The sequence below is a fragment of the Carassius carassius genome, chromosome 43 (assembly GCF_963082965.1).
Source record: "Carassius carassius chromosome 43, fCarCar2.1, whole genome shotgun sequence".
NCBI lineage: Eukaryota > Metazoa > Chordata > Actinopteri > Cypriniformes > Cyprinidae > Carassius > Carassius carassius.
The window spans coordinates 11767237-11794652 of NC_081797.1; the positions used below are offsets into that span (position 1 = coordinate 11767237).

The 27416-nt window shown below is 38.5% G+C and overlaps 1 protein-coding gene across 1 annotated transcript; it reads left to right on the plus strand.

Annotated features, from left to right (window-relative positions):
* The first annotated feature begins 8307 nt into the window (after window positions 1-8307).
* LOC132125298 (interferon-induced GTP-binding protein Mx-like) lies at window positions 8308-26921 on the plus strand. Its single transcript, XM_059536665.1, has 14 exons — window positions 8308-8495; window positions 14271-14467; window positions 16341-16418; window positions 16538-16648; window positions 21676-21830; window positions 21917-22055; window positions 22164-22362; window positions 22925-23003; window positions 23138-23260; window positions 25421-25553; window positions 25678-25821; window positions 25926-26002; window positions 26096-26305; window positions 26400-26921. The coding sequence occupies exons 1-14, from the start codon at window positions 8413-8415 to the stop codon at window positions 26622-26624; spliced, it is 1953 nt and encodes a 650-aa protein (XP_059392648.1). The 5' UTR covers window positions 8308-8412; the 3' UTR covers window positions 26625-26921.
* The last annotated feature ends 495 nt before the right edge of the window (window positions 26922-27416 follow it).

Genomic DNA, 27416 nt, shown 5'->3' on the forward strand with positions numbered 1-27416 from the left:
TTCTCGTTCACGTAATCCGCTGACTCATATTTCTCGTTCACTGAAGTTCCTCCCTCCACAGCAGCGCGCGAGCTCGGCGTTATTAGCAGCGCATGCGCAGCTCTTGAACAGCTCTGTGAACTGTTTCATCCTGTCAAAAGAGTTACTCAAGATGTGACGGAGCATGTGATTTGTTGAATGTAGTGAACGAATACGATCTTCTCGTTCGTAAACGAGTTGAATGAACTGATATATAACAATTGTTCGTGAATGAAATGGAGTATACCGGGTTTTCATATTTAGAATAGAGAACATACATCCACGTTTAATGTATTATACATGAACTGTCTGACCAAACAATTACAATTTTTAATTATGCAAGAAAACCTTGTGCTTTTGTTCATCTGAACAACTTATTAAGACTATTATTAAATAATACGATCATAATACGATCGTATTAAACAATACGATCATAATACGATCGTATTAAATAATATGATCATGCACACACTTTAATAAAGCCAAATCAGGAAATACATTCGTTGACTTAAAACATAACACATAAGACACTCTTTTTCGCCACCTGCTATGGCGTATTTGTTTAATATGAAGAAATGTTAACAGACATCCCAACCTGCAAAAAGTCATTTCAGGGAGGTACCCCCCCCCCCCCCCCAAAAAAAAAAAAAGAGGAAGGAGGACAAGGATATGATATTTCAACACAGAACATGACTTTACTAACATGTTGTGGTCCCTAAAAGATATAAAAAGCATAAAATATTATTTCTATAGGATATAGGCATATACAATTATTAATTATGTTTAAATATGCAGATTACTTTTACTATTTATATAAGCTGCTTATACTATTTATGTAAACTGCTTTTATTTATTTTCCATTGCAACTTTAAACAGGTGTCAGGAATTTGTTGTTTTCATGTAGCCTTGGCAACTAGCCTGAATAATATGCACATGAAATGAAACTTGTCAATCACATCAATGTGCCTTTTGCAATCATTTAACCCGCCATGGGCAGGGGTGAAATCGCTGTTACAAATTGTGCAGCGACCTGTCATTATGTTTGACACTTATAAGACAGGCGGACACTTTCGTGTAATCTGCCCTAAAATGTTAGATGTGTTCGACATCGGCTGCGGCTGGATGCAACCTATCGGCGAGAGTAGCCGCGTGCAGGTGGGGAGGAGCTGCAAACGGAGATATGAAGCCGGACACGTTGTGGCTCCCGTAGTTTGCTGCAATTACGCCAGTCATGGCAGATCACGTGGCGTTTGCTTACTTGATTGCGTTTAAGATGTGTGTATAAGTGGTGTTTTGGAAGGGTGTCTTCAAAAACAAGATAACATATTGGATATATACTTTAACAGTATGACATGGGTGTTTCTGCTAATACAAAATGATAAAAGTAACCTATAAAAAAATTCCCTGGTGGGTAATGGTATGTGTTTTTTAAGAAGGTTTCAGCAACAAGATTTACAGTACCCTCCTGCTGAGCTCTTTTTAAAATTTTAAACATAACACCACTGATTTTCATATACAGAAAAGCACAATTCTGTTGGATTTATATTGTGATTTAGACCAACTATTTGAAAGTGAACAGAATGTTGTCAAGTTGTTAAGTTGAAGTTACAGCAGGTTGTTAGCAGTTTGCTAACCACATGCAGGTGTATGGGGTTAGAATTGTTGCTTTATTCCAAATAAATAGATTATGATCCACAAATAAATGTAACAAGATTCACAAAAATATATCAAATTCACAAATAAATGTACAGAGTTTCACAAAAAAATATAAAACTCACAAATAAATAAAATGAGATTTGCAAATAAAAATATATATATTTACAAATGTGTTTAATGTCACAAACACAACTCTACCTGGTATTTATTTGTGAACCGCTGTCTGTGCATTTGTAAATCACTGCACGCATTTGTGGATCGGTTCCTGTGCATTTGTGGATTTGAAACACTTCTAGCGTCGACGTGCAGATAAATCCACAAATAAGTGGACTCCACCCACCGTTTACTCAAGCCAATCAAATAACGGCCACATTGAGCTGACCAATCGTAGCACGTTATCGCTTCAACCAATCACGTTTTGGCTTAAATCCAGGGGGGGGGGGGGTGGGGGTGGGCGTCTTGCCTGATCGGCCATGTTGTGCGTACTTGTCTGTAACGTTACTTGTGGACTTGTGAAATGTCATCAGTCGCTGCCCAAGTACTGTTTCCCTTTTCAAAGTTCACATCTAGCCAAGTCCAGTTCAAATCCCCGGATGTGTTCTTGCTCCGCTCCTTTTACCGAGGATGCATGGAGAGGTGACTTGTGCGGACTTGATATGGGCCATAACCCAGAATTCAGCTCGAACCAGGTTAGCATCAATGGCGGAGGAGAAAACTCACAACTGTAAGTTATACATTTCGAAATACTATTGTTGTTTTATCACAAAATGTAACGTAGTTCTAAGAGTTTTGATGCCAGAATGTTGTTTAAACTTCAAAGCTACCGTCGAATTTTGAAAATTTGCTCAGACTATTTCGTTACGAGTTGAAAAGTAGCCTAACCCTCGGCAAGTCCTCCTAAAAAGTAGCTAGGCCCTGTAACATTTTGTAAAATATGGGGCTGCCTGTGTTGATTCTGTAGTGGATAAACATTTGATATATTTTGCTTTGGGTATATCTAATGGGCAATTGTTTTGCCTGAGGGAAAAGTTTCCTAACTAACGTTTGCCTAACGATACTTATATCAAATGCAAACCTTATTTTAGAGTGCTCTTGTCATTTTAACCAAATAGTTTGCTTGTCTTTATTTAAATTTTTTTTACAAATTCTTTTATAATTGTATTATTTTTCATCAACTTAAATTAAGCATTATTTTTTATCAAGGGACTGCTGAGGAAACTCGGGCCTTGATAGAGTGGCGGGCGGCCAACGAAAGGCTTTTCACCGGGAGGCGCAATTCCTCCAAAAGTTGATGGGAGTGAGTATTCATTTTGAGTGCTTGTATAATTCCCTGCATGTCTGAAGGTTTGGAGCTAGATTTGGACAGTCTTCATCCATAAAAATGAATACGTTATTGAAGTGGAATCATGTAAATCTTTATGGTTTTGTTTTGCCAATAGGCATTTTGTTCCACTTCTGGTTTGGCCATAACTGCCAAACAGGCAAAGAAAAAATTGAATAACCTAAAAGATAAATACAAGGTAATCTGCCTGTTTCTCTACTTTCTGTTACTGAAAGAGGCTTACCAAGATGTGTGTAAAGACTTTCCGGTCATATTTGAAACCTAACATAGATGCATTGGCCCTTACATTTTATTTTGTAAAATGTAGTTTACTCCGTTTACATTGTTTAGTCTGAGACTGTAAAAAGAATAGTTCACCCCAAAATGAACATTCTGCCATTCACCTACAATTTTAAGTTGTTTCACACCTGTATACACTATTTATTTATTCTTTTTTTTTTTTTTTGCTTTACACAAAGGAAGAATATTTGTAACCTAAGAGTTCTGGGGCACCACTGACATGTGTAATTTTTTGGTGCCTCAAACTGTTAGGTTACAAAAATTCTTAAGAATATCTTCCTCTGTGTAGAGCAAAAATAAAAAATGTCTAAAAGTGTGGAACAACGTGAGGTGAGAACATGACAGCATTTTGCTTTATTTCAGGAGCTTAGGGACCCACCCACAGGAAAAGGGGTAGAGGCCGGTAGTGTGACTGCTGCCACCTGGCAGTGGTACACTGCAATGGATGCTGCACTCCAGGGGCAGCACTCAGTTACTATGCCCGTAGTTGTTGCATCAAACCCACTGCCACTACAGGTGGCTCAGTCAGCACACCAGGTTCAGCCCCTTCTGTGGAAGCCAGGAGTAGCCAGCAGTCAAGAAAGAGGCGACGGGACAGCCAGGCTCTTCTTTAGTTTCTAAAAGAACAGGCAGAGAGGGAAGAGGAGAGGGAGAGAGAAGCATTGGCGAGAGAAGAGGAGAGAGAGAGGGCAGCAACAGCCAGAGCAGAGACATATTTCTCTTTTTGAAAAACTTAATAAATTCTAAATTAATGTTGTATTTAATGATAAATGATTTTATATAGATTATTTGAATAAAAAAAAATAAAAATGAATGTTTCAATTTCAACCCTGGCAAATCATTGTTATAGCAACAGTGTATTCTTTATATTTACAACAAAAACACAAATAATATAAAATAATGTAATATCCAATGTCTATAGTGGTATACAATTATTTACAATCATGCAGTTAAATCTCAAGAAGAACATACCAACATTAAGAAAACGTATAAATGTATCTATACCCATCTACTTGCACATTTATTCATACCTATCTTTCTAATTAATGTCATAGCTATTTCAACTGTTTATGTTGCTCTTTTAATGAACATGACAACATCTGGAAAGGTTTACTGTCTAGATGTAGTACTGTTCAGTTAGACACCCAGGCAGTTCCACGGGAGAAGAAAGCTGAGCAGCCAGACGTCCTCTGAGATGGTTCCCTGATAGGTCCCTCTCACCCACTGCTGCATTCTCACCATCCTCGCGGTCTTCTTGTCCTTGGCTTTCCTCCTCCTCCTCCAAGAGATCACCTCCCATCACACAGATGTTGTGGAGGATACAACAGGCACCAATCACCTTTGGGGCGAACAGTGGCCTGATCTCTAGGGCCCGCAAGAAAATTGCACGCCAGTGAGTTTTTAACATCCCAAAAGTGCGCTCGATGATGTTCCGTGCTTGTGCATAATGCCTGTTGTATCGGGCTTCAACTTGGCCTGTTAATCAAAAATCGTGTAGAAAATGTGTAGTGTATTGCAAATTCATAACAGTAAAAATTTGGTTTATCGTGTGTGTGTGTGTCTGTCTGTCTGACATAAAAAAAGTGTTCTTACTTGCGACAGGCTGGCGGTATGGGGTCATGATTGCAATAGGATGCTGCAAGCAAGGGTATCCCCCATCTCCCAAAAGATAGTATCCAGCTGGTGAATACAAAGCCTGCTGGTACATTGGTGATCTGCGCAGCACAAGGGCATCCTGTACAGAGCCTGGATTGCCAATATACACATCTATAAATATGCCTTTAGCATCACAGGTGCCCTGTAGAATGATGGAAGGGAAGATCTTTCTATTTATGTAGCATCTTTTTTGTGGCATTGCAGGAGGAACAATCCTGATGTGGCACCAGCAGCACAGCGGAATGACTCATGGCCAGCAAGGCCCCCCACCTCATCCATTTCCTCTGCTTTTGGAAAATGAATAATTTTGTGGAGGATGGTCATCATCTCCTCCACAACATTGTGAACAGTCCTACAAACTGTTGAAAGTGGCATGCTGAAGTCATCTGATGTGACCCTGTAGGATGCTCAACAGGCAAGCCAATAAACCGTAACAAGTACTTCAATTTCACGGCTCCATCCATGGGCTTTTTGACGGGGCAGCATCTGTACCAGCATGTTGATGCTGTTCCTGGAGAGCCTGAAAGCTGGCTTTAAATCCTCTCCAGAAAAAAACTTGACCAGGATTGGTACCTGGTCATTGATCTGTGAATACCTGCGAGTGGGACTTTGTTCCTGTTAAAATATATAGATAATATATTAAGAATGTTTTTACTTTTGTTGTATTATGTATTTGTTATATGTATTGCTTTTAAAAAGTTGTTACTATATGTACTGTCGTTGCATTGTATTTATTATATTTTTGGATTTAATATAAGCTATATACTCAGTTGTTTTAAGGATTTTGTCTAAAATTTACTAAAATCTGCCATAATTAAATCTCCCTCTAACATTTGCTCTTTTCGTGAAGTATTTCTTTATACTCTATTTCGGTTTCATTCATTTATTGATAAGCTCTAGCACAACATTCATCCCAGAGTCTAAAAGTTGTAGCCTATATGATTATTATAGATATTAAATTGTCCTGTTTGTGTTAATGCAGTAATATGATGTGCACCTAGCTATATAAAGATGATAAACTATAAACTTATTTGAGCACCACAAAGACAAATAAAAGGTGTGTGAAGTGTAAGCTAGTTAATTTAAATTTTATCAACTGTCAAACCTATTGTACTTGTCAGTTTATTTGGTATACTGAAAAATCTAATGTTGTCTCATTACATCCCTGCAATAGTTTACATAACTTTTTGTGAGATAGTACTTTGTAGTCTGTTGATAGGGTGCCTATATGATACATTATAATAAATTTTTATTATGACTTTTCATTTGGATATACCTAACTAAGTCCACATAAGTATATGGGCAGTTTATGAAGAAAGAATAATTAGAAAAACGTACAATGCTAGAGAGACATGCTAATATGGCACGTCTCTTCGCCATCCTCCGCTGCATCCTGGCTTTTCTTTGAAGGATTTGTCTCCTCCGTTCGGCAGCCTCCTCTTCAGCATCTTGATAAATAGCAATTGCAATGGCAATCCTAAGCTGTTCCATTTTGATTTACACTTATTTACAATTGATTTACACTTTTCAACCGTATTATTTAAATTGTAGCTGAGTGGGTTTATTGCTAGATTGTTCTTAATGAAAAGAGGCAGTTGTTTCCACATATTTTATTTATTTTGAACGACGTAAATATAATCACAGTATTAATGTTACCTGAACCACATATTAATGTTTAATAGTTTTTAAAATAAAAAAGAGACAGTCGTTTAATATTATATTCAATTTCATTATAAATATAAAGTGAAAATAATCAGAGTAGGTAAATATTAGTTTTTTAATACTAATATATTTAATATATTGAAAATAAAAAAGAAGTTAATTCAAGTAAAACATGCATGCTGAGTGAAGCTATCAAGTACGCTGCCGTTCCATTTGTAGAATGACTGGACTCGCGTCCTCCCGTCCTCGAGAGTTCGTTCTTCTGAGTCCAACTTGGCATGTCCAAACTCGGAAGGACGGAAGTCCAGACTCTGCGAACTTGGTATTGAGAAATGCCCTGACTGTCTGTTGTTGGTCTCAAGTTCGGTGTCTATTCCCGCAGTTCCCCTGGCTGTAAGCCAAAACGTGATTGGTTGAAGCGATAACGTGCTACGATTGGTCAGCTCAATGTGGCCGTTATTTGATTGGCTTGAGTAAACGGTGGGTGGAGTCCACTTATTTGTGGATTTATCTGCACGTCGACGCTAGAAGTGTTTCAAATCCACAAATGCAAAGGAACCGATCCACAAATGCGTGCAGTGATTTACAAATGCACAGACAGCGGTTCACAAATAAATACCAGGTAGAGTTGTGTTTGTGACATTAAACACATTTGTAAATATATTTTTTTTTATTTGCAAATCTCATTTTATTTATTTGTGAGTTTTAATTTTTTTTGTGAAACTCTTTATATTCATTTGTGAATTTGATATATTTTTGTGAATCTCGTTACATTTATTTGTGGATCATAATCTATTTATTTGGAATAATGCAACAATTCTAACCCCATACAGGTGAAGTATAAACACAGCAAAATAAACTAGACAATATGAAGAAACCAAACAAATGGAGGAACATAATGTATTATGTATCATTTGTATAGGAGCATACATTTATGACCACATTAGATTGTATGTTTTTAAGATTAACATTTTAGTTATTAAAAATGCTCATTCGAATAGGTTATGCTGCTGAATACTGTAAAAGGTCTGTATAAAAAAGAAAGTCATGCAAAATAAACATACACAAACTTGATATTGACAATAAAGTAAATACAGTAAAACAATATTTAATAAATATGATTTATAAGATGAAGACGACATAAAAACGTATTGAACTCGCAATAAACTTGAAACGCACGTCATCGGTGTCATCAGTGAATCCAGCCAATCGTGGATCAGTTGTGTCGTCATCAGAACCTGTGCAGCCGCTCTTCAGAAGCTGCGCTGGCTGAGTTCTCCGGCTACTCTCGAATCACTCTCGCTGTACTTTGATGGCACACGTCACAGTCACGTGGCGTCAGCGCTGTATTAAGTCGGACAAAATTTCTAACCGGCATGCACTGCTTCAAGTCAGCCGACGATCGGTTTGCGCAGAGCTCCATGAAGTCGAACAAGCCTGTTGTCTTTAGTGACCCGCCCCGCAATAAAGTGCCAATTTCTTAACCCGCCCCAACCCGACCAACCCGACCTGTTTCAAAAATCATTAAAGACAGTGTAGATTTTTTTAAACTACATTACAACAGGCAGAGCAAATTATAGTCAAGAATTTGTTCTGACTAGTTCAATCTGGTTGTACATTCACATTCTTATGGTGGGTGGGGTACACTATAAATTCACTGGGGTAAACCTAAATTGCACAGTTTATTAGAGATATTCAAAAGGAAGGATATTATCAAGGACATATCTTTAGAACTATCTTTTTATTTTTTTCTCTCTTTCATTTTCTAGAAAATATTGAGTTCAGGCTCAATCAACAAAATGCTCAGCTCAGGCATGTTCTCATTTCCAATTCAAAGTACTGCTCATGATGATGAAGATAGTGATGCTTCTCAAAATGAAAGGTTAGTATATATTTTATTTTGCCTATTAAGCTAAATGTAAAAAAATATATTTATTTAAAAATAATTATAAAAAAAGTTAAATATTTATGTTATTAGAAGCCTGGCTTTTTATTTATTTATTTTATTTATTTATTTATTTATTTATTTTGCTATGAGCTCTAGTCAGTCTGTTTTATAAAAAACAAAAAACTCTTAAGCAAAAAACCATGGTCAGGCCAAAGTGTCTGAATAATTTTTGGTCCCCATTTTAATAAAAAAAAATTTTTTTTAATCAATTTTACTGGCAGTGCACTGTATGAAGAAAATTTCAAAGTTTACTTTACTTTGCTATCCTCACTTATGTGTCCTGCAGTTGGGTATAGTATCAGCAAACCGTAAATACAATGAAAGTGAGTGAATTCAGAGTGTGTCGGTGAGCTGGAGTTGTCGCAGAGTTACAGTACATGCTTTTATCTTACACTAACTGTAGAATATATCATAACAATCATGATAACTTGATACTGTAATTTCTGTATACAAACCTTTGACAGCTTTGTGGTTTCATATATTGTATAATAATACAAATATTAATTTTGTTTTTCCATGCTTCACTTGTGTTCACAATCTTTTAAAAAACTTAATGGGGTCATGAACTGCATTTGTTTTTATTTTGTGCTGTTCTCTGATGTCCACTTATAATGGTATCAACATTTTTTACATCAAATTACATATTAAATTAGACGAAGTAATATATTTTCTGTGCTGTTTTGACACCCCTCATCAGAATGCTTTGTTTGAACAGGCGTGGTGGATTGTAGACTTGGAGTACCCACTGCAATGATTGGTTAACAGTTGTGCATGTTTGACAGCCCATGTCCTTCATATGTAGATGGTGCTGTGATTTGGGTTAAAAACACATAAATACTCAGTACATATTAACCGATCTGTAAAAACAGGTAATAGAAACCTCATAATAAAAACAATTCTGTCATGACAACCCTCGAAGTGATTTGCATGGTAATATATATGACAATGTAAATGTATTTGGTCTTGGTGCAATAGATCTGCTACGCTGCTGCTGTGGCAGAGCAAGTACCGAAACTTATGTCAGTGATGTCATTGTCATGAGCCCCTTTCACACTGGATTCGGGAAAGTACATGGGTAATGTGTCCCGGCAATTGTTCCTGGGTCGCTAGATTTTGCCCCTTTCACACTGCCAGTGATTGCCCGGATAATGTGCGTGCGTTTACACACAACCTGTAAGGGTCCCATAATGACATGTGACGAAAACGCTAGGCATGTTAACTTTCACTTATGCTGGCGAACGATCTCAGTTTCAGTGTGGATAGTGAGGAGCTAACTGAACCTGGCAATGTTACTAGGTCCCCAACCCGGGATCAATCCTAGAATCAATCCCGGGACGTGTTTGCGTTCACACAGAATGCGACCCGGCAATTTTCTGGGACCAACATGCAGTGTGAAAGGGACTATATTGAGTTAGATCTGTTGGACTGTACCATCAAGAGTTTCATGCCAAAACTTTGTTATTAACTCACACTTGTGTGGTGCAAAAAATAGTCAGCACATCATCGTCATTTACTATCAATATTTTCTAAAAATGCTGCATTGAATTGTGGCTTGTTTTTAAACAAATCAGCTGTAAAATTACGTGAAAAAAGGACCAAGGCCCGGTTCCCCAAAATGTTCTTATCGCTAAGTAGTTCTTAACCTTTTCCTTAACCTCTCTCTTAACGTTATGGCACAATTCCCGACACGTTCGCTAGGTATATCTTTAAGTCACACTTTCATAAGATTGGTCTGGACCATTCGTAAGCTCTCTCTTAGTGTTGTTTGAGCTCAAGTCGTTAGTCAAGGCGTTTTTAGAAATCAGCGCAGCACAGTACAAGTCAAACTATGGTATGTTGACAATGTTGTGGCTCAACAATGATTTTATGTTATGGACATTTTAAGACATTTTAATAATAAAATATGTTCGCAATGGATACAGGCCTATTTATGAAGTTGACTTTATTTGGTATCAGAACTAATATGGTGGTAATTAGCCTAGTGTCACAGTGTCTGGTCTGTGTATCCCTGGGTGTCCACTAGAGGTCTCACGTCCCCATATCGTCACCCCACTTCAGTACTGCATTCCACACAAGCATTTATCTGGACTAATCACTTCATTGCACACACCTGTTCCCACTCACATTGTTTGCACCTGTCTATATATACTCTGTTTGTTTCGGTCATTGTCAGGGAGTCCTTGGTTAATGTCACCCTGCTTTTTCGGGTTCCCTGGTGTTTGTTGTGTTTCTTGTTTTGGACTGCTTTTCTGGATTTTGACCTTTGCCTGACTAGATTTATGATTTTGGATTATCCTAATAAAAGATGCTTTTGGATCACCTGTTTGTGTGCGTATCATGACAGAAGGACTCCATCATGCCCAGATCTAGTGGTGTGGAATTTCGAATCCGTTCTCCAGCCACCATGGAGGAGCGGAGGGGGAGACTCTTGAATTTAACCACCCTCCGTCAAAGGGGGAGTGAGGTGGGTGGTCTGGCTCAAGTGTTTTGGACCATGGCATGGGGTATAACAATGAGGCACTTAAGTACTTATTTAACAACTGCCTTGATGACCCTTTGCCTCCATGGGAGCTTAAGGGGCTTGAAATCCTGGACTTTTGGGGTTTTCACTAGCTATCTACACCATCATGGTCAATGGGATACACCGGCCACACCCATCTCTCCAGACACGATGGCCAACTCTACGCCTGTGTCTCCAGACAAGATGGCCGTCAGCCCAGCGCCACTGCACAAGATGGCTGCCAACCCAGAGCCACTGCACAAGATGGCTGCCAGCCCAGCGCCACTGTACAAGATGCTCCGCCCTGGTGGGCTTCTGTCTCATCTGCTCAGCTGTGGTGGTCCTCTACTTCACCCTGGTGGGCTTCGGTCCCATCTGCTCGGCTGTGGTGGGCTCCAGTTCCACCTGCTCCGCCCCGGTGGGTTCCAATTCCGCATGCGCCGCCCCAGTGGGCTCCAGTTCCACCTGCTCCACCTTGGATTCCTGCTCTGTCGGCACTGCCCTGGGCCCCTGAACTTTCTGATCCACACTGGCTACCTGCTAAGCCATCACTTCCTGTCCCTGTTCCCCTCTATGGACCTGGCCCTCCGCCCCTCCCCCTGATCTTCCACCATTCCACCTCCCTCCTGGTCTCTTTTTGTTTTTGTTGTTTTTTCACTTCCTGTCCCTGTCCCCCTTCATCGACCTAATCACTTCATTGCACATAATTCGTGTAGTGAAGTCTTGGCGAAGACGTGTGTACGGGTGGTGGTGGTGTAGTACACCCTTCCGGCTCGGTGCTGCCAGGTGAGGAGAGTGCTGCAGGTGGCTCAGTGTCTGGGGAGCATGGCACATTGGGGGGTGGCGATGACCTGGAACATGAGGCCTGTTCTGCATCACCTCTTCTAATGTCAACCCCCCACATGGGATTCCATGTGAGACTGTGTCTCCCATGATCCCCAGTGCCTTCTCCTCATGTGCTGTTAAGGGTTGCACCTGACTCACCTCGCCTGGTCTCTACGGACAGCAGAACCTCTCACCTTAACCTGGCTTGAAAAATCATGCCATTTTTTCCTGATGTCCTGCCAGGACCTTGGTGTGCCTGATCCGGAGGCAGCCATCTTCCTTGCAATGTAGCTACATAGCTTTTTTTTGTTGCTGTTGCACAAGTTATTCAGAAACCTGGAAAACAGTGTCATCTTGTGCAAGCTTACCTTGTCCAGCAAAACTTCAAGTGCCTCTGACGAGAAGCTTGGTGCCCTTTTTTTTATGTTGCTTCCCCACCATATTCTGTATCTAATTCTCTCTCTCTCTGTTCATTGTAGATAGGTTCCTTTTATTGAAAATATTAACCAATGGCAATCAATTCTGATTGTAAAGTACCTTACCATTAATATAAAATTGTATTACATAATTTTTAATTTTTGGGATAATTTAATTTTTGGGATAAGGAGGGTGGATGATTAGCGCGGGATACTCGGTTTGTCTACCCGTCACAACATATCGTGTGAACATATTACTGACAATTTGATAATTTAATTAATAGTCTATATTTTACTGATAACCTAAACTATATTAAAATATATGTTACTGGAATAATTTGAGGAATGTTTCATTTGCATAGAAAATGTTGTCTTTCTTAACACCGTACTGCACCTTCGCGTCAAGTGGAAAATCGATTCCTGAGCAATCGATGCCAACTAATTCAGCACCTTCACTTGGGACAGCACCTTTGTAATGTTGAACGTAAGAGGCAGCGTGTTAAGAAGCTTCCTAAGGTACACTTCGGGGAACACACTTAGGAACATAACCAACTTTGGTAAGATATATCTTTCGAGTCTTCTTAGTGCGCTAAGAGTGAGCGTTAGCAGGGAACCGGGCTCAAGTTCTTATTAATGAGGTCTGTATCTTCATTAAAAATAAAGTTCATCCAATCTTTCCTAATGTTGGGATCAGAAGGAAATCAATGCAAATACTATTTTCTGATAGCTTGGCACTGCACAGCATCTTGTTGTCTTCGGAGGCATCTTTATCATTTGATTTCTGAATAGACCTGCGTTTGCCTCTTGTTGATTACAATACATGCGAATTGGTGCGCAGGGCTAAACAGATAGTGGTGTAGAAGTAGGTCTTGATGTTCTTCTGAGGAGGTGGAGTTTAGCCACACTATTACATCATAAAGTGACATATTCCACAACATTTTGTGGAAAAGTTTTGTGCTGAGAAATATATAATAAAAGGACATATCGCCCTCAGAAGACCGCTATGATTATTCAAATACATTACCAACATGTGTTTTTTTTATATATATATATATATTTGAACCCATTTTCTGTACCCATATTTTGATACTCTTTTATATGTGGATACTTGGATATAAATGCTTGACAAATTAAAGAAGACATTTTTAAGTTATTATGTATTATAAGTAGCTATGTATCCAAATATTTCATCCAGTGATCTTTTTGTTTTCTGTGTCACAAAATATCACTTAATCAAGTGCAGCCTTAGTTCAAGTGCAACGTTAGTTCAGTCAGGCCACGGAGGCATAGGCTGCGACCAGCTAATGTGGTCAGCTGTCAAATAGCTCCAATCACTAACATTCTCCTATTAGACATGGGACATATATACGTGGCACTACTGCTCAAATTGTAACTATGCTCAAATGGCTTGCAACCCTCCCTCCCCATTATAAGCATGAGCACATTACTGTGCACCTTCTGGTTGTCGTCTCTTTGTTTCAGATCTTATAGCTTATGGTTCCGGGGGGTTAATGTTTAAGTTCTTGTATGTTCAAATAATTTGGGAGCAAGAACCCCCATAAAGAACCATACCGCCAAAGATAAATTGTGTTCAATAAAATCAAGTAACTTGCCAAAGTGTTCCTGTCTGAACTATCTTGGTATGAAAACAGCTGGAAATTATTCAGTGTTTTAGTGAACTGTCAAACAGCTGTTTAGTGAATCAAACAGCTTTAAAGATACATACATATAGATCATTACATGAGGTGATGGGTAAATTATAAACACCTCCTGTGATTTTGTCATTTATTTTAAATGCTGAAGCTTTTTAAGGCAGGATGGATTCTGATTGGCTGTTTTACTGTTGGAGATTTCTCAATGGATTAAAATATTTAAGAGAAAGTGTATGTAGAAGGACATAAACTGAATTAAAAAATATAGTGCAAACAGTGACGCTTTACAAATAAAATGTTCATTTTATCTTTATAGTCACAACACGAAGGGAGAGGTTCACAGTCATTTAGAGGAGAACATTCGTCCATATATTGATGTGATTGACACTCTGCGGTCAGTTGGCATTCAAAAGGACTTGGCGTTACCAACTATTGTAGTGGTTGGAGACCAGAGTTCTGGAAAAAGCTCTGTGTTGGAAGCACTGTCTGGAGTTGCATTACCAAGAGGGAAAGGTGAGGACTGGTTTTACTCTCATTGAGTTGTGCATTCACACCAGCAACATTTCTGTTCTACTATCTCCAATGCAGAAACTAAGTAACTAGAGTGATGTGATGTCCAAAAGAATTTAGCTCCAACCAGCTTCAACATACCTGCCTGCATGTTTCCGAAGACCTTAGTTAGCTGCTTCAAGTGTTTAATTAGAGTTGGAGCTAAATTTTGTAGGTCAGTGGCCCTCCAGGAACAGGTTTGGACATGGATGGTATAGTGCAAGTGAAGAACTGAACTTTTTTCAGTCCCACAATTCACCAGGGTCTGATTGCACCAGCTGTGCATAAACTACAACTTAAGCCCTATTTGGACTGTAATTTCTTTTTCTCATATGGACGTCTATGAAAATAAATGTACATACCACCTCAGTGACAAAACTCACGGATTTGGATCGTGATTTATTCACAGTGAAGGAGCAAGTTCAGTAATTTTGCAAACCCAGGAACATGCTATGTCCTCACATGGCCAGTCACATGAATGTCTTCTGTAAATAAAATTGATTTTATTTACAAATGTATTCTTATTGTGTAAAACGTGTTAAAAAATACTTATGTAAAATGTATTGTTATTATTCCAAGCATACTTTATAATAAATAATCCTATTTATTATTTGATTATTTAAATCTGTTGTTTAAAATTAGGAAAATAGATGCACTATAGATTTTTATTTAAAAAACATATAATTTTTATAAAGTTTAATTAGTATAATTTTACATGATAAAGTCGAGTGTGTATGTAACTGTATATAATACACATTTTAAAACTGTACTGCAGCTGCTGCCATACTAAAGACCCATTTCTAATGTTTACGTGCTTTTCTTCTCTTGCTGCTCCCACTCACTGTGGTGGAGCAGTTATAAAATATTGCTCTTCTAAATACTTTCCAGCATTTCATAAATATGCATACAAATTACACCGAAGCACAACAGTTACCTTACAGTCTTCAGGAGTGCTCAAAAAAGGGTTTAAGCAAAGAATTTTAAATCAATTTCTTTTTGTAAACTCAGAGATGTGGATTTGGACGGCAATTAAATTAACACATGACCTTGATGTGTGTCAAAAAACAGTATTTTTAGATTGATGGTGATTTTTAGATTGGTGATGAAAGACAAATACTGACATATTGGATTCGGATGGCATTAAAATCAGCATCTACCCCCTGTAAATGTTGAAAAAAATCCCTTTTGTCCCCCCGAGAAACAATTACTGTCTGAATCGGGCTTTAGCCTAGCTTTATGAAGAGATGCTAATTTACAATTTTTGCACTACCAGAGATGGTCTGATGATCCATTCCATTTGTAGCGGAGAGTGGGGGAACAACCTAACCCTTTGTGACTTTCTCAGTTTGTGTAACTTACATTGTGTTCAGAGTATATATATTTTTTATCCACATTAATTACACACTTGTAATATCAAATGTAATATCAGAAATCAGACATTTTGGACGGGATTAAGTTATTTATAGAACCAATGTGGCAATAAACAATCCTCTTAAATGTTTCGTTTTACTTGAAAATTGTACTTAAAATTTGTCAGATTTAGCTGGTATTAAAGGGTTAGTTCACCCCAAAATGAAACCTGTCACACCCTTTGTTTTAATCCATTTATCAGCTTCACTTCAATTCTTACCCATTCCTCTGTTTTGATCTGAATAAACTTAACATCTTGACTGTTGATTAGATATTTGCATCAGTTAGCAGTACCACACTAAGTGTAAATTTAAGCTGAATGCTAATTTTAAGATTTGTTTTATTTTTATTGCATATATAAAGCACTTGTTCAGTAATTTTCCGTTGCTAGTTTTCTTTTGATTGCTAACTCAATTGTGTTTGATAGGAATTGTGACCAGATGTCCATTAGAGCTGAGGCTGAAGAAGGTAACCGGAGTCAACTGGAAGGCTGTTTTAACTTACTGTAAGAAGAAAACTGATTTATGGATTCAACATCAGTTGCATAAGATTAACTGCTTGCAATCGCTTTTCTTAACTTGAGGGGTTTCTTGCAGTTGGCTCAAAATTTTAACCATGTTGCAGGGCCTGTTAAAGCCAGCAGACAGGCAAGTGGACAAGCAGCATGGTCAACTCGCTATGAGAAGAAATTAGTATTTGAAGATCCTTCTTTAGTTGAAAGACATGTTGCAACAGGTTAGTAAAACTGCATGTTGCAAAGCTAACAGCTAGTGTGATATTTGAATAATTATAAAAATTAAACAAATCTCATACATTTGCACAAATACAGAACACAAATAATGGGTAAATACTATATGGGTAAAACGATATATGTATCCAAACCATTTAAACTTTTCTTGCTTTGAGAAAAAAAAAAAAAAAAAAAACATTTTCCACATGGAGGCAGAAACTAACAATTGGAATTTGCATTGATCAAGGGCTGGACATGGGGAGTTTACACCTTTTGGGGAAGATGGTAAATTGCATTAACGACATTGGTTATGAGAACAAACCTCTACAGTAAATAAAATAATGCCTACAATCTTCATTACCTTTTAGTTTATTTCTTCTGGGAATTAGACCATTGTACCAGTCACACTAAGACATTTAAAATGATACCAGACATGAATGAATATCACTAGCATTCGTGTAGAACACTATATTTTGCAAATGAACATTCTGAGTGAACTTTGTGAAGGGAAGGAAGTGGTGGGGAAAGGGACAAATGTGAAGGGAAGATAAGTGACAAAGCTTTCCCACATCTTCACGGTCACGATGTGTTGATGAAAACATGATGAAGAGAAAATAAATTCCAACACAAAGTTTAATCACAAGCTGCACAAGAGATAACTCAAACAGCAGGAAAAGACACATCTACGTAAACAGTGACTGGACAAAGAGTGTCTGTGAAGGAGCAACTTAAATACATAGACAAATAAGGATAATTAACTAGACACAGGTGATGGTTGTTAACTAAACAAGGCCAGGAACCAGATATGGGCACAAATGAACTAAACCAGAACAGAAGACAGGAAAACACAGAAACAAGCGGTGTGTTCCAAACAGGATATATGTCGCCCACTGAAGGGCACTTTGGAGTGAAAAAAATCATTGCCGCCATATTGAAGGGTCATTCCAAACTTAAGTGCTCATAACTGGCTACTTCAAAGGGCCCTTAGGAATGCAGGATTTCGAAGGGTACAACTGATGGACACCTCAGACTCCCATGATGCTTTGTGTAGATACTTTGCATGATGACGGCGCCTCCAAGTGGGCACATGATGATGACACAGAAGTGGACTTCAAGAAACAGTTGTTTGGTTCCCTACACCCTTCAGCCCTTTGAAGCTCTCACCATGAATGGTAAACCCTTTAAAGGGATCAGGGCATAGAGATGAGCCCATCCAAATGGAACGCACAGTTGGTCCATAACATGACATTCTCTCAGCGAAACAGATGCCTGTATGTTAATATGTTGAGTATCTATTGTCTATCTCAGGTTCTTCCAGGCTTACAACATTTTAAATCTTTGTGTTCATTAAGATGTCGAGTATTCCTATTTTAGTCGCATTACAAAAAGGTAGTATAGACATGTACACACATTAATCAAATTATTACTGTCGTGTAGGACTTTTTGTTGCATATTGCAACAGGATACACACACGGCAGTAGTCAACCATTTGACTGCAAATAAAAGAGCTTCAACAACGCTGTCATCTGTATGCATGTACAAATAATTAAGTGCACTTGAAGCTTTCATAAAATGAAAAATGAAACACCCCATACTGTACATGGCATCATCACAAAGACTAATTATATGTTTATATGTGATATTCTGGAGGGCACGTAGGATTGCATGGCGTGGGTACATAATGACATGTGCCAACTATGTACTATAACATGTTGTGACGATCGCGATCCAGTAAGACACAGGGAGAGAGAGATCCAAATGCAGGTATGTTTATTTAGGGTAATCCAAAGAATAATCCAACAAGCCGGGTCAAAACCAGAAAACAATCCAAAATAAAACAAACAGGAAAGGGAACAGGAAGGCGAGGAATCTCGAAGGACGAGAAGACTGGGATCACGAAAGGTAAGGACTCCATCCAGACAATAGGAAAGGACTGGTAAATATAGGGAGACTAATGACAATTAAGTGAAGGCACCTGGTGCAATTAGCAGGAGTGCAATTACTGTGATGAAGGGACAAGGCTAGTGGGAATTGTAGTGCCTACGGTGCCCACCAGGGCTGCGCAGAAGACCACCACATCCGTGCGGTCTTCTACGGTGCCCACCAGGGCTGCGCAGAAGACCACCACATCCGTGCGGTCGAGACAGAAGCCCACCACAGTGGGATCGATGATATAGGAGAGCAAGTCTGGTTAGGCAAGTCTGAAACAGAGAACATGAACAAGGGTAGCCTCCGTGGCCACGACAGGATCAGTCGAGCGCTCAGAGAGTTCGGCTGAGACGTGACGAGGCTCTGGAAGTTCTGCAGAGGTGAGGAGAGACTCTGGTAGTTCAGCCGAGACGAGGAGAGGCTCTAGTAGTTCAGCAGAGACGTGGAGAGGCTCTGGTAGTTCCGCAGAGGCGTGGAAAGGCTCTGTTAGTCCAGCAGAGACAAGGGGAGGCTCTGGTAGTTCCACAGAGACGTGGAGAGACTCTGGTAATCACATGGTGTTTAGACTGGATTCCAGAAGATCAATGCTAACTTGACTCTGCTTATGAAGATCATTGGTGGCCTGACTCTGCTCATTAAGATCATTGGTGACTTGCATTTGTTCATGAAGGTCATTGGTGACTTGCCTTTGTTCATGAAGAATACTGGTGCCTGGACTTTGCCCATGAAGATCATTGGTGACTTGCCTTTGTCCATGAATTTCACCGGTGACTTGGCTTGACTCCGGAGTATCAACCGTGACTAGCCCTGATTCTGGAAGGTCAACGGTGATCTGACTCGACTCTGGAGAGTCAACGGGAACCTGACTCAACTCTGGAGGGTCAACGGGAACCTGACTCGACTCTGGAGGGTCAACGGGAGCCTGACTCGACTCTGGAGGGGTCAACTGTGGCTGTCATCCTGTACAGAGGTGCTGGACAAGCAGCCATCTTGGTCCATTACTCTGGACTGGCGGCCATCTTGGGCAGTGGCGCTGGGCCGGCTGCCATCTTGGGCAATGGCAATGGGCTGACGCCATCTTGGGCAGGGGCGCTGGGCTGACGGCCATCTTGCGTCGTGACGCTGGGCTGGCGGCCATCTTGTGCTGTGGCGCTGGGCTGGCGGTCCTCCTGTCTGTAGACCCCGGTCTAGAATTGGCCATCCCACCGGGAGAGACAGGTGTGGCTGGGGTATTCCACGGAGATCAATGACGTAAGTAAAAAACAAATTCCCAGAAATTATAGGCGTCCAACTGATTCATCTCAATTTGAGGAACCGGGTCATCCAGCCCGATATTGAAAGTGTCTTTAAGGGCCGCATCATTATATCCCATGCCCTCGGCCAGGGACCAGAAAACCCGTGCCATGGCACCCACCTCATTGCCCTCTTGGCGGAGGGTGATCAACTTTAAATATTTTGACCTCCACTCCACCATACTGGCTGGGGAGGAAACACCAACAAACATACCGCTGGATCTTGTCTTGATGGAGTCCTCCTGTGACGATCGCGATCCAGTAAGACACAGGGAGAGAGAGATCCAAATGCAGGTATGTTTATTTAGGGTAATCCAAAGAATAATCCAACAAGCCGGGTCAAAACCAGAAAACATTCCAAAATAAAACAAACAGGGAAGGAACAGGAAAGGGAACAGGAAGACGAGGAAACTCAGAGGACGAGAAGACTGGGATCACGAAAGGTAAGGACTCCATCCAGACAACAGGAAAGGACTGGTAAATATAGGGAGACTAATGACAATTAAGTGAAGGCACCTGGTGCAATTAGCAGGAGTGCAATTACTGTGATGAAGGGACAAGGCTAGTGGGAATTGTAGTGCCTACGGTGAAGTGCCTAAGGGAAAGTGAGCCCACTAGTGGACACCCAGGGAAACAGAGACTAGACAGCATGACACATGTAAAACAGGAACATAAAAAGAATATTCTAAAAGCAACTTGTGTAAACACAATCATAATATTGGGTTATTTAGAATAAAGTAAATAATTAGATTACTTATGTCCATGTAAACATAGTCAATGAATAGTGCTAAAGAGAATCGTAAAGGGTTAGTTCACCCAAAAATGAAAATTTGGCCATAAATTACTTACCCTCAAGTTATCCTAGGTGTTTATGACTTTTCTCTTTCAGTCAAATTGGAGTTATATTAAAAGTTGTCTTTGATCTTTCAAACTGTTTGATGGCACTCAGTGGGTGTTGCAGTGCTTCAGTCCAAAAGAAGTAAATAAAAAGCGCCCATCCATTAAAAAAAGTGTCTCACATAGCTCTGTGCATTGAACAAAGGCCTCCTGTAGAGAATCGATGTGTTTTTTGTAAGAAAAATATCCGTATTCAAAACTTAATAATCACTTTAACCTAGCTTGCGCTAACAGTTGTACATGGAAGCAGCTCCGGGTGGATGACGTGTGAGGTCGGCGTTCTGCATGAACTGATGAGTCTCGTGAAGACCAACTTATGTTAACAGGAGCAAAGGAAGCAAAGTTTCCTTACTTTAGCAGAGGAAAACCAGTCTCCTCTTGGCTTATATATCGAAATCCTCCAATATTCTTCTTTACAAATTCTTGTTTTGTATTTTAATAAGTGACCGCTTCTGTGTACAGCATGGAGCGCAAGCTAGATTAAATTGATTATTACATTTTGAATATGATTATTTCTCTTACAAAAATGCATCGATTCATTTCGGGAGGCCTTTATTCCACCCCCGGAGACATTCAAGACATTTTTTTTTTTTTTAAGGATTTGTGCTTTTTATTTCAATTCTTTTGGACTAAAGCACAGCAACACCCGCTGAGAACAATCAAAGAACCTTGAAAGATCAAGGACAATATATATATATATATATATATATATATATATATATATATATATATATATATATATATATATATATATATATATATATATACTCATATACACATAGGATTCCTTGAGGGTGAGTAATTTATGGCATAATTTTTGGGTGAGCTTACCCTTTAATACTTGAAGATCAATATCATTGTTTTCACTGTTAAAATACATTTTTCTTATAGTTAATTATGTGTATGTGTTACAGCCCAGAATGAACTGGCAGGAAAAGGGGTAGGAATATCTGATGACCTCATCACTTTAGAGGTCATGTCACCAGGTGTATGTGACCTCACACTGATCGATCTGCCTGGAATCGCCAGAGTCCCATTAAACGGACAGCCAGATGACATTGGAGAGCAGGTAGGCAGTATGATCTGATTTTGGGCTTCATATTAAATATCAAGCTAATATCAGTCCAGTTTTAAAACTATGTGTATTTCTTGTAGATTAAACAGTTGATCATTAAATTTATTGAGAAGAAGGAGACTATAAACCTGGTTGTGGTCCCTTGTAACATTGACATTGCAACAACAGAAGCATTAAAAATGGCACAAGAAGTAGATCCTGAAGGCAAAAGAACTGTTGGTAATGAAATAGATTATCCACTTAACAACTAATATCTCACCAAATATCTGATTTTTGTTAGCGAATACACATTATACAGTATGAAATAACTATTTTTCATTCTCACAGCCATTCTGACCAAGCCAGATCTCATAGACAAGGGAACAGAAAAGAGTGTTTTGGCTATTGTCAACAACAACGTAATTCCTCTCCACAAAGGTTATATCATGGTGAAGTGTAGAGGACAACAGCAGATCGATGATGATATTCCTCTTGAGGATGCCACACGAATTGAGAGAGATTTCTTCCAAAACCATGATTATTTCAGGTTACCATCGGAAGACAATAACTTTTTGTTCCCTTAGTTTGCTGTTACTTTTTCTTTTCTGAACTAACATTTCATAAATTAATTTCCCAGTTACTCCCATTAGTACTTTGGTGTCATGTTTTATTAGTATTTTATAGAAAAAAGTATTTCAACAAAATTTAAGCTTCATTTTGGAAACATAATTTTCAAACTTTTGTCAAAGTGAGATGTCATGTGCCAAAACCTGCATACAGGTGAAAATCAGAGTGAATAATCTTACCAAAAATCAGATCATTTTGGTATTTTTATGAAAAGTTAGTTAAGATTATAAAATGATGTGTAATGACTCCCTAAAATTATTAATTAATTAATTAATAAAAAAACACATTTATTTACATTAAATATAAAGAAATACATATTTGTCATTAAACTGAATGGCAGTTGACAACTGAATTTGCACTGAGCCCATAGCAAATGTTTGTCTCAGCTAATGGACCCTTAAAATGGCTTTTATTATGGTTTTTGTGTCACTCATTTTGGTTGATGTTTAATAAAAGTTACTTTTTTATTTATTTTTTTACAGATGCCTCTTGAAAGAAGAGAAAGCAACTATTAAATGTCTTGCCATTAAACTTACTCAGGAACTTGTTGATCATATTAAAGTAAGTTCTAAATTTCTAAAAGTTCTAAATTTCTCAAGTCTTTTCAATTTGCATGAATTTAGTTGTATAGTGAACATTGTGTCAGGATGAATTGAGAGACTTGTACTAAATTAAATCTTACCCATCTTTTTCAGAAATCCCTGCCACAGATTGATAAACAGGTAAAAAAGCATCTGTGGGACACAAGGAATAAGCTCAAGGAGTATGAGGGTGGCCCTCCACAAGACCCTAAGGGAGCCAAACAATTCCTTACTCAAGTAGGATCTCACATCATCACTTCATGCTCATGACTTCTTCAAATCTGCTTGTTTCTCTGAGTTAGTGTGTTCAAGCTGAATTCCCACTCTATTTGTTCTGATTTTCGCCTCCTTCTGTATTTCTCTGTTTGGGGAGAAGAACTCTATTAGAGAAGACTCTAACAGACCTGCTCCCTTTTAGTTTATATAACATATCCCAGCCCCTTTTGGAGCTTCTACCCCGTTTTTGAGTTCAGGCTAAAGCTAAATTTTTCTCCCATGTTCATGTATACATGAACAACTTTTATTGGCATTACAAATTAAATATTTACATTAGCAAAGCCATTTGTAACCGTTACATTTACATGCAATTAAAAAAAAAATACAGCATTCAGTAGTGCTAAACTCCTAAAACATGCTTTTAAAAAGGTTCTTCTATGGCATCGTGAAGCACCTTTTTAATAGAGTGTTTATAGAGTTGACACAATACTGTAATTTTGTCTAAATTTCTGATCATTACAATAAATATAGAAAATAATACAAAACATTTTCATAGGTTTGAATGTATATATAAATTTCTTTACTTTTTTGCTACATTACAAAGCATTCTTGCTAAAATCTTTTAGCCTTCATTATTAAAGAGAACTGAATGAATGCTTTGTACCACCCAAATTTAATTTGAATCAAAGTTATAAATTCAGTGTCAATCTCAGAAAGAGCTTATTGCCAAGTGCACACATTTTTTTTTCTTAGTAATGATGCTTCCAATATACACATATAGAACAATAAAAATGTAAGAATAAAAATCAAGTCAAAGTCAAATATAAAAAATATATATATAAAGATCATTTACATATTTATAGTGTTATGGGTAATAAAATGAATGAATATGAGTGAATTTTACTGATCTATAAAGATTGTTCATGATGCTATATGAATTAATAACAATATGGCCTCTCGAACACTTGCAGTGGCCTCACCATCTAAGGGTAGTTTATAATGCAATAAGCAATCTCCATCTCGTTAACGCAGATGTACTTAATTGATTACATTGCATGAGTGCCCACTACTGGCGGAACCCTTGGAATTGGCTGAATTGGAACATCCTAACCCTTTGATAACTTATGGAGTTGGTTTATTGTTTACATTTTTCCCCTTACAAATTTGTTTGGTGTAGCCTTCTATATATATATAGGTATACTTTGTTCTGTTATAAATATAAAAAATAAAATAAAAGAATCATTTATATATTATAGAGTTGTTGGGGTGGGGATTAATTAAACTCATTCTTCGATGATGTCATAGTTGTGTTGCATTGTGGTCTATAGAGTGGCCTGAAGTGTGTATATAAACCAGACTCGCTCCCTCTGTCAAAATCGAGGGTTCGAGGGTATGTCCATGTAAACTTTCCTCATCCACTTGACGAAGTGGAATGCACTTCAAAATGGCTGCAGAGATTCCCCCGAGGTTAAGTGATTAAGGAAGTTTGCTAGTGCATTTCTAAAAGTGAACTGGAATGCAGCCCTACTCATTATATAGATCAGTGGTGAATTTACAGAGTATTGCACAAAACAGTTGGGGTGTTCACTGAGGGGGTCTTGGGAGTCATTTAACTCTTCTATAGGGAGATGATCTATGGAAGGAAAATGGTAAAAAATGGACTGCATTTATATAGCGCTTTCAAAAGACCACATGGCCATCCAAAGCGCTTTACAAGTTGCCTCACATTCACCCATTCACACACCGACTGCGGTGTCAGCCATTCAAGGCGCCATCCAGCTCGTCGGGAGCAGCTGGGGTTAGGTGTCTTGCTCAAGGACACCTCGACACTTGGTTAGGTGGAGCCGGGGATTGAACCAGCAACCTTCCGGTTTGTAGACAACCTACATGAACCACCGAGCCACTGCCTCCCCAAACATATGTGAGAATATTAAGTCTCGGGCTTTATGGTGCAACTGTTTGAAAATATTTTGGCACCATGTTTATTTTGAAGTTTGGGTACTGCAAAGCTACTATAGAATTTGCAGGATAAACCATGCAACTTTACTATGCTACAGTTTCTCTGTTTATGGTAGGCCTTCTGTCTAGAGTTTCTTTTAAACTATGCTGATAATGTATGCTTTTGCTGTTTGATGTTAACATAACAGAATCATAAAACAAATGTCATTTTTCCCCTCACAGACCTTAAAAAGATTCAATGATCAAATCAACTCCTTATCATTAGGAGAGCTGATCTTGGAGGAAAATTTGTTTGCACAGCTTCGTGCTGTATTCAAAGATTGGAATGAGCATCTTAAACGTTTAAAGACATCCTGTGAGTGTATTTTAAATTTGAAGAAACATAAGTGTAATTTCACTGTAGTTTTGCTTTAAGTTCTAATGAAAATGGAAAAAGTGAGTAATTCATTTCATAAGAAATCATCTGGTTTTCAAAAAAGTTTCTAATGCAAAGGCGGTTAGCCAGCAAAACAGAGGGAGGGAACTGCCTGGCTTCAGCAACTACAAAGTGTTTGAGACTGTCCTTCAGAAACATGTGGTCAAACTTAAGGAACCAGCCAGTGACTTACTCAGAAGCATGAAAGGTACAACAAAACTATGTGTTTAAAGATGTTCTGGTTCTGAATAACTTTAATAATTTTAGCACATGTGGCTGTTTGTTTTCTTGATTTATGCATTTCTCCTGAAGGCATCACCCTCAAACATTTACTTGACGTGGTCAATCATTGTTTCCGGAACTACCCTGTCCTTAAAAACATAACTGTGGTATATATTTCTCATGATTAATAGCAAATATTGCCCACTTTTAATACAGTTTGATTGAGTTTTCTTTACTCTGTCTTTCACTTGTCTCTATAGAGTAAAATCGAAAACATTCTGTCAAGCCAGCAAGAGAAGGCAGAGCAGAGGATCTCAGAGCAGTTTGAAATGGAAAACTTGATCTACACTCAAGATCCCATTTTCCTGAAGATCTTGAGTGAGATTGCCAATGATCAGTTCTCAGAAGAACAGTTACCTATGTTTGACAAAAAATGCAAGTACAGTCATATGCTGGAGGCACATTATGAGGTAGATATGCCAAGGTTTCTGTAACAAATTACAATGCAGTCCTTGTGATGTGTGGAAGTAACTTAAGATCTCATATCTCATTGTTTTCTTTCAGATTGTAGTGCAGAGGATGGCTGACCAACTGCCCATGATGATTTCCCTTTTCATGCTGAAGGAAACTGCTGAGCTCTTGTCTACTGACATTTTAGGTTTATTGGATGGGGCAAATGTGAATGAGCTCCTCTTTGAGGACTCTGATGTCAGCAAAAGACGCAAAGATCTACGAGCTCGCTTGGATCGTCTGACTGCTGCTCAGACAGCACTTACTGAGTTTATTTGAGAGCTCTGTTGACTAGAGGATATTATATGAAATTACATCAAGTCTGCAATAATAATATTATTTTATAATGTATCTGACAACTGTTTTATTGAGGTTTGCTAGATTTGACAATGTTTTGAATCTTTGAGTCTTGATATTTTGCTAGATTTTACATTTCTGAAACTCCCTGTAACCATTTCTAAATTATGAATAACTTTTAGCCTTGCAATTGAATTAACCTGCATCTTATGCTGTTTTATTGTTAACATGTTGCTTACTAATGCTGTACTTTGTATCCAAGCCAAATCAGATATTAGATTTGTTCAGTGCTTCAACTATAGTGTGTGATTTGTTAAATGATTAAATAACATTTTCATGATTGACCTGTTTGTTTTAGTTTTGTCAGAATAATAAATGTGAAGCCATTTTATACAAATAGTGTGCAGTACACCTGCTGCATTACAGTGATTTCTTTTTTTTCTATGGGCAGGAGGGCTCCTGGAAAGGACCTCGACTGTAGTGGCATATCAGTTGCCTTGAGTTGCTGGAAATACTGAATTCAGTTTAAGTGGAAGCTCAATCATGCAGCAGACATGCTCTAATGACGCCAGGTGGTCAAGTTGATATGTAGTCGATTCAGGGGCACCCAGTTAGACTGGTTTTATTATGAATCCTGATCTTGAATTTGGAAAATTGAAATCTTGTCTCATCATCTTGTCTCAGGCTCTGAGAGGAAGTTATTTCGTCATGTTATTTTACAAAGGTTCAATGACATGAGAAACTGGTCATTTGAAATTTCTAGGATTTTGAGGA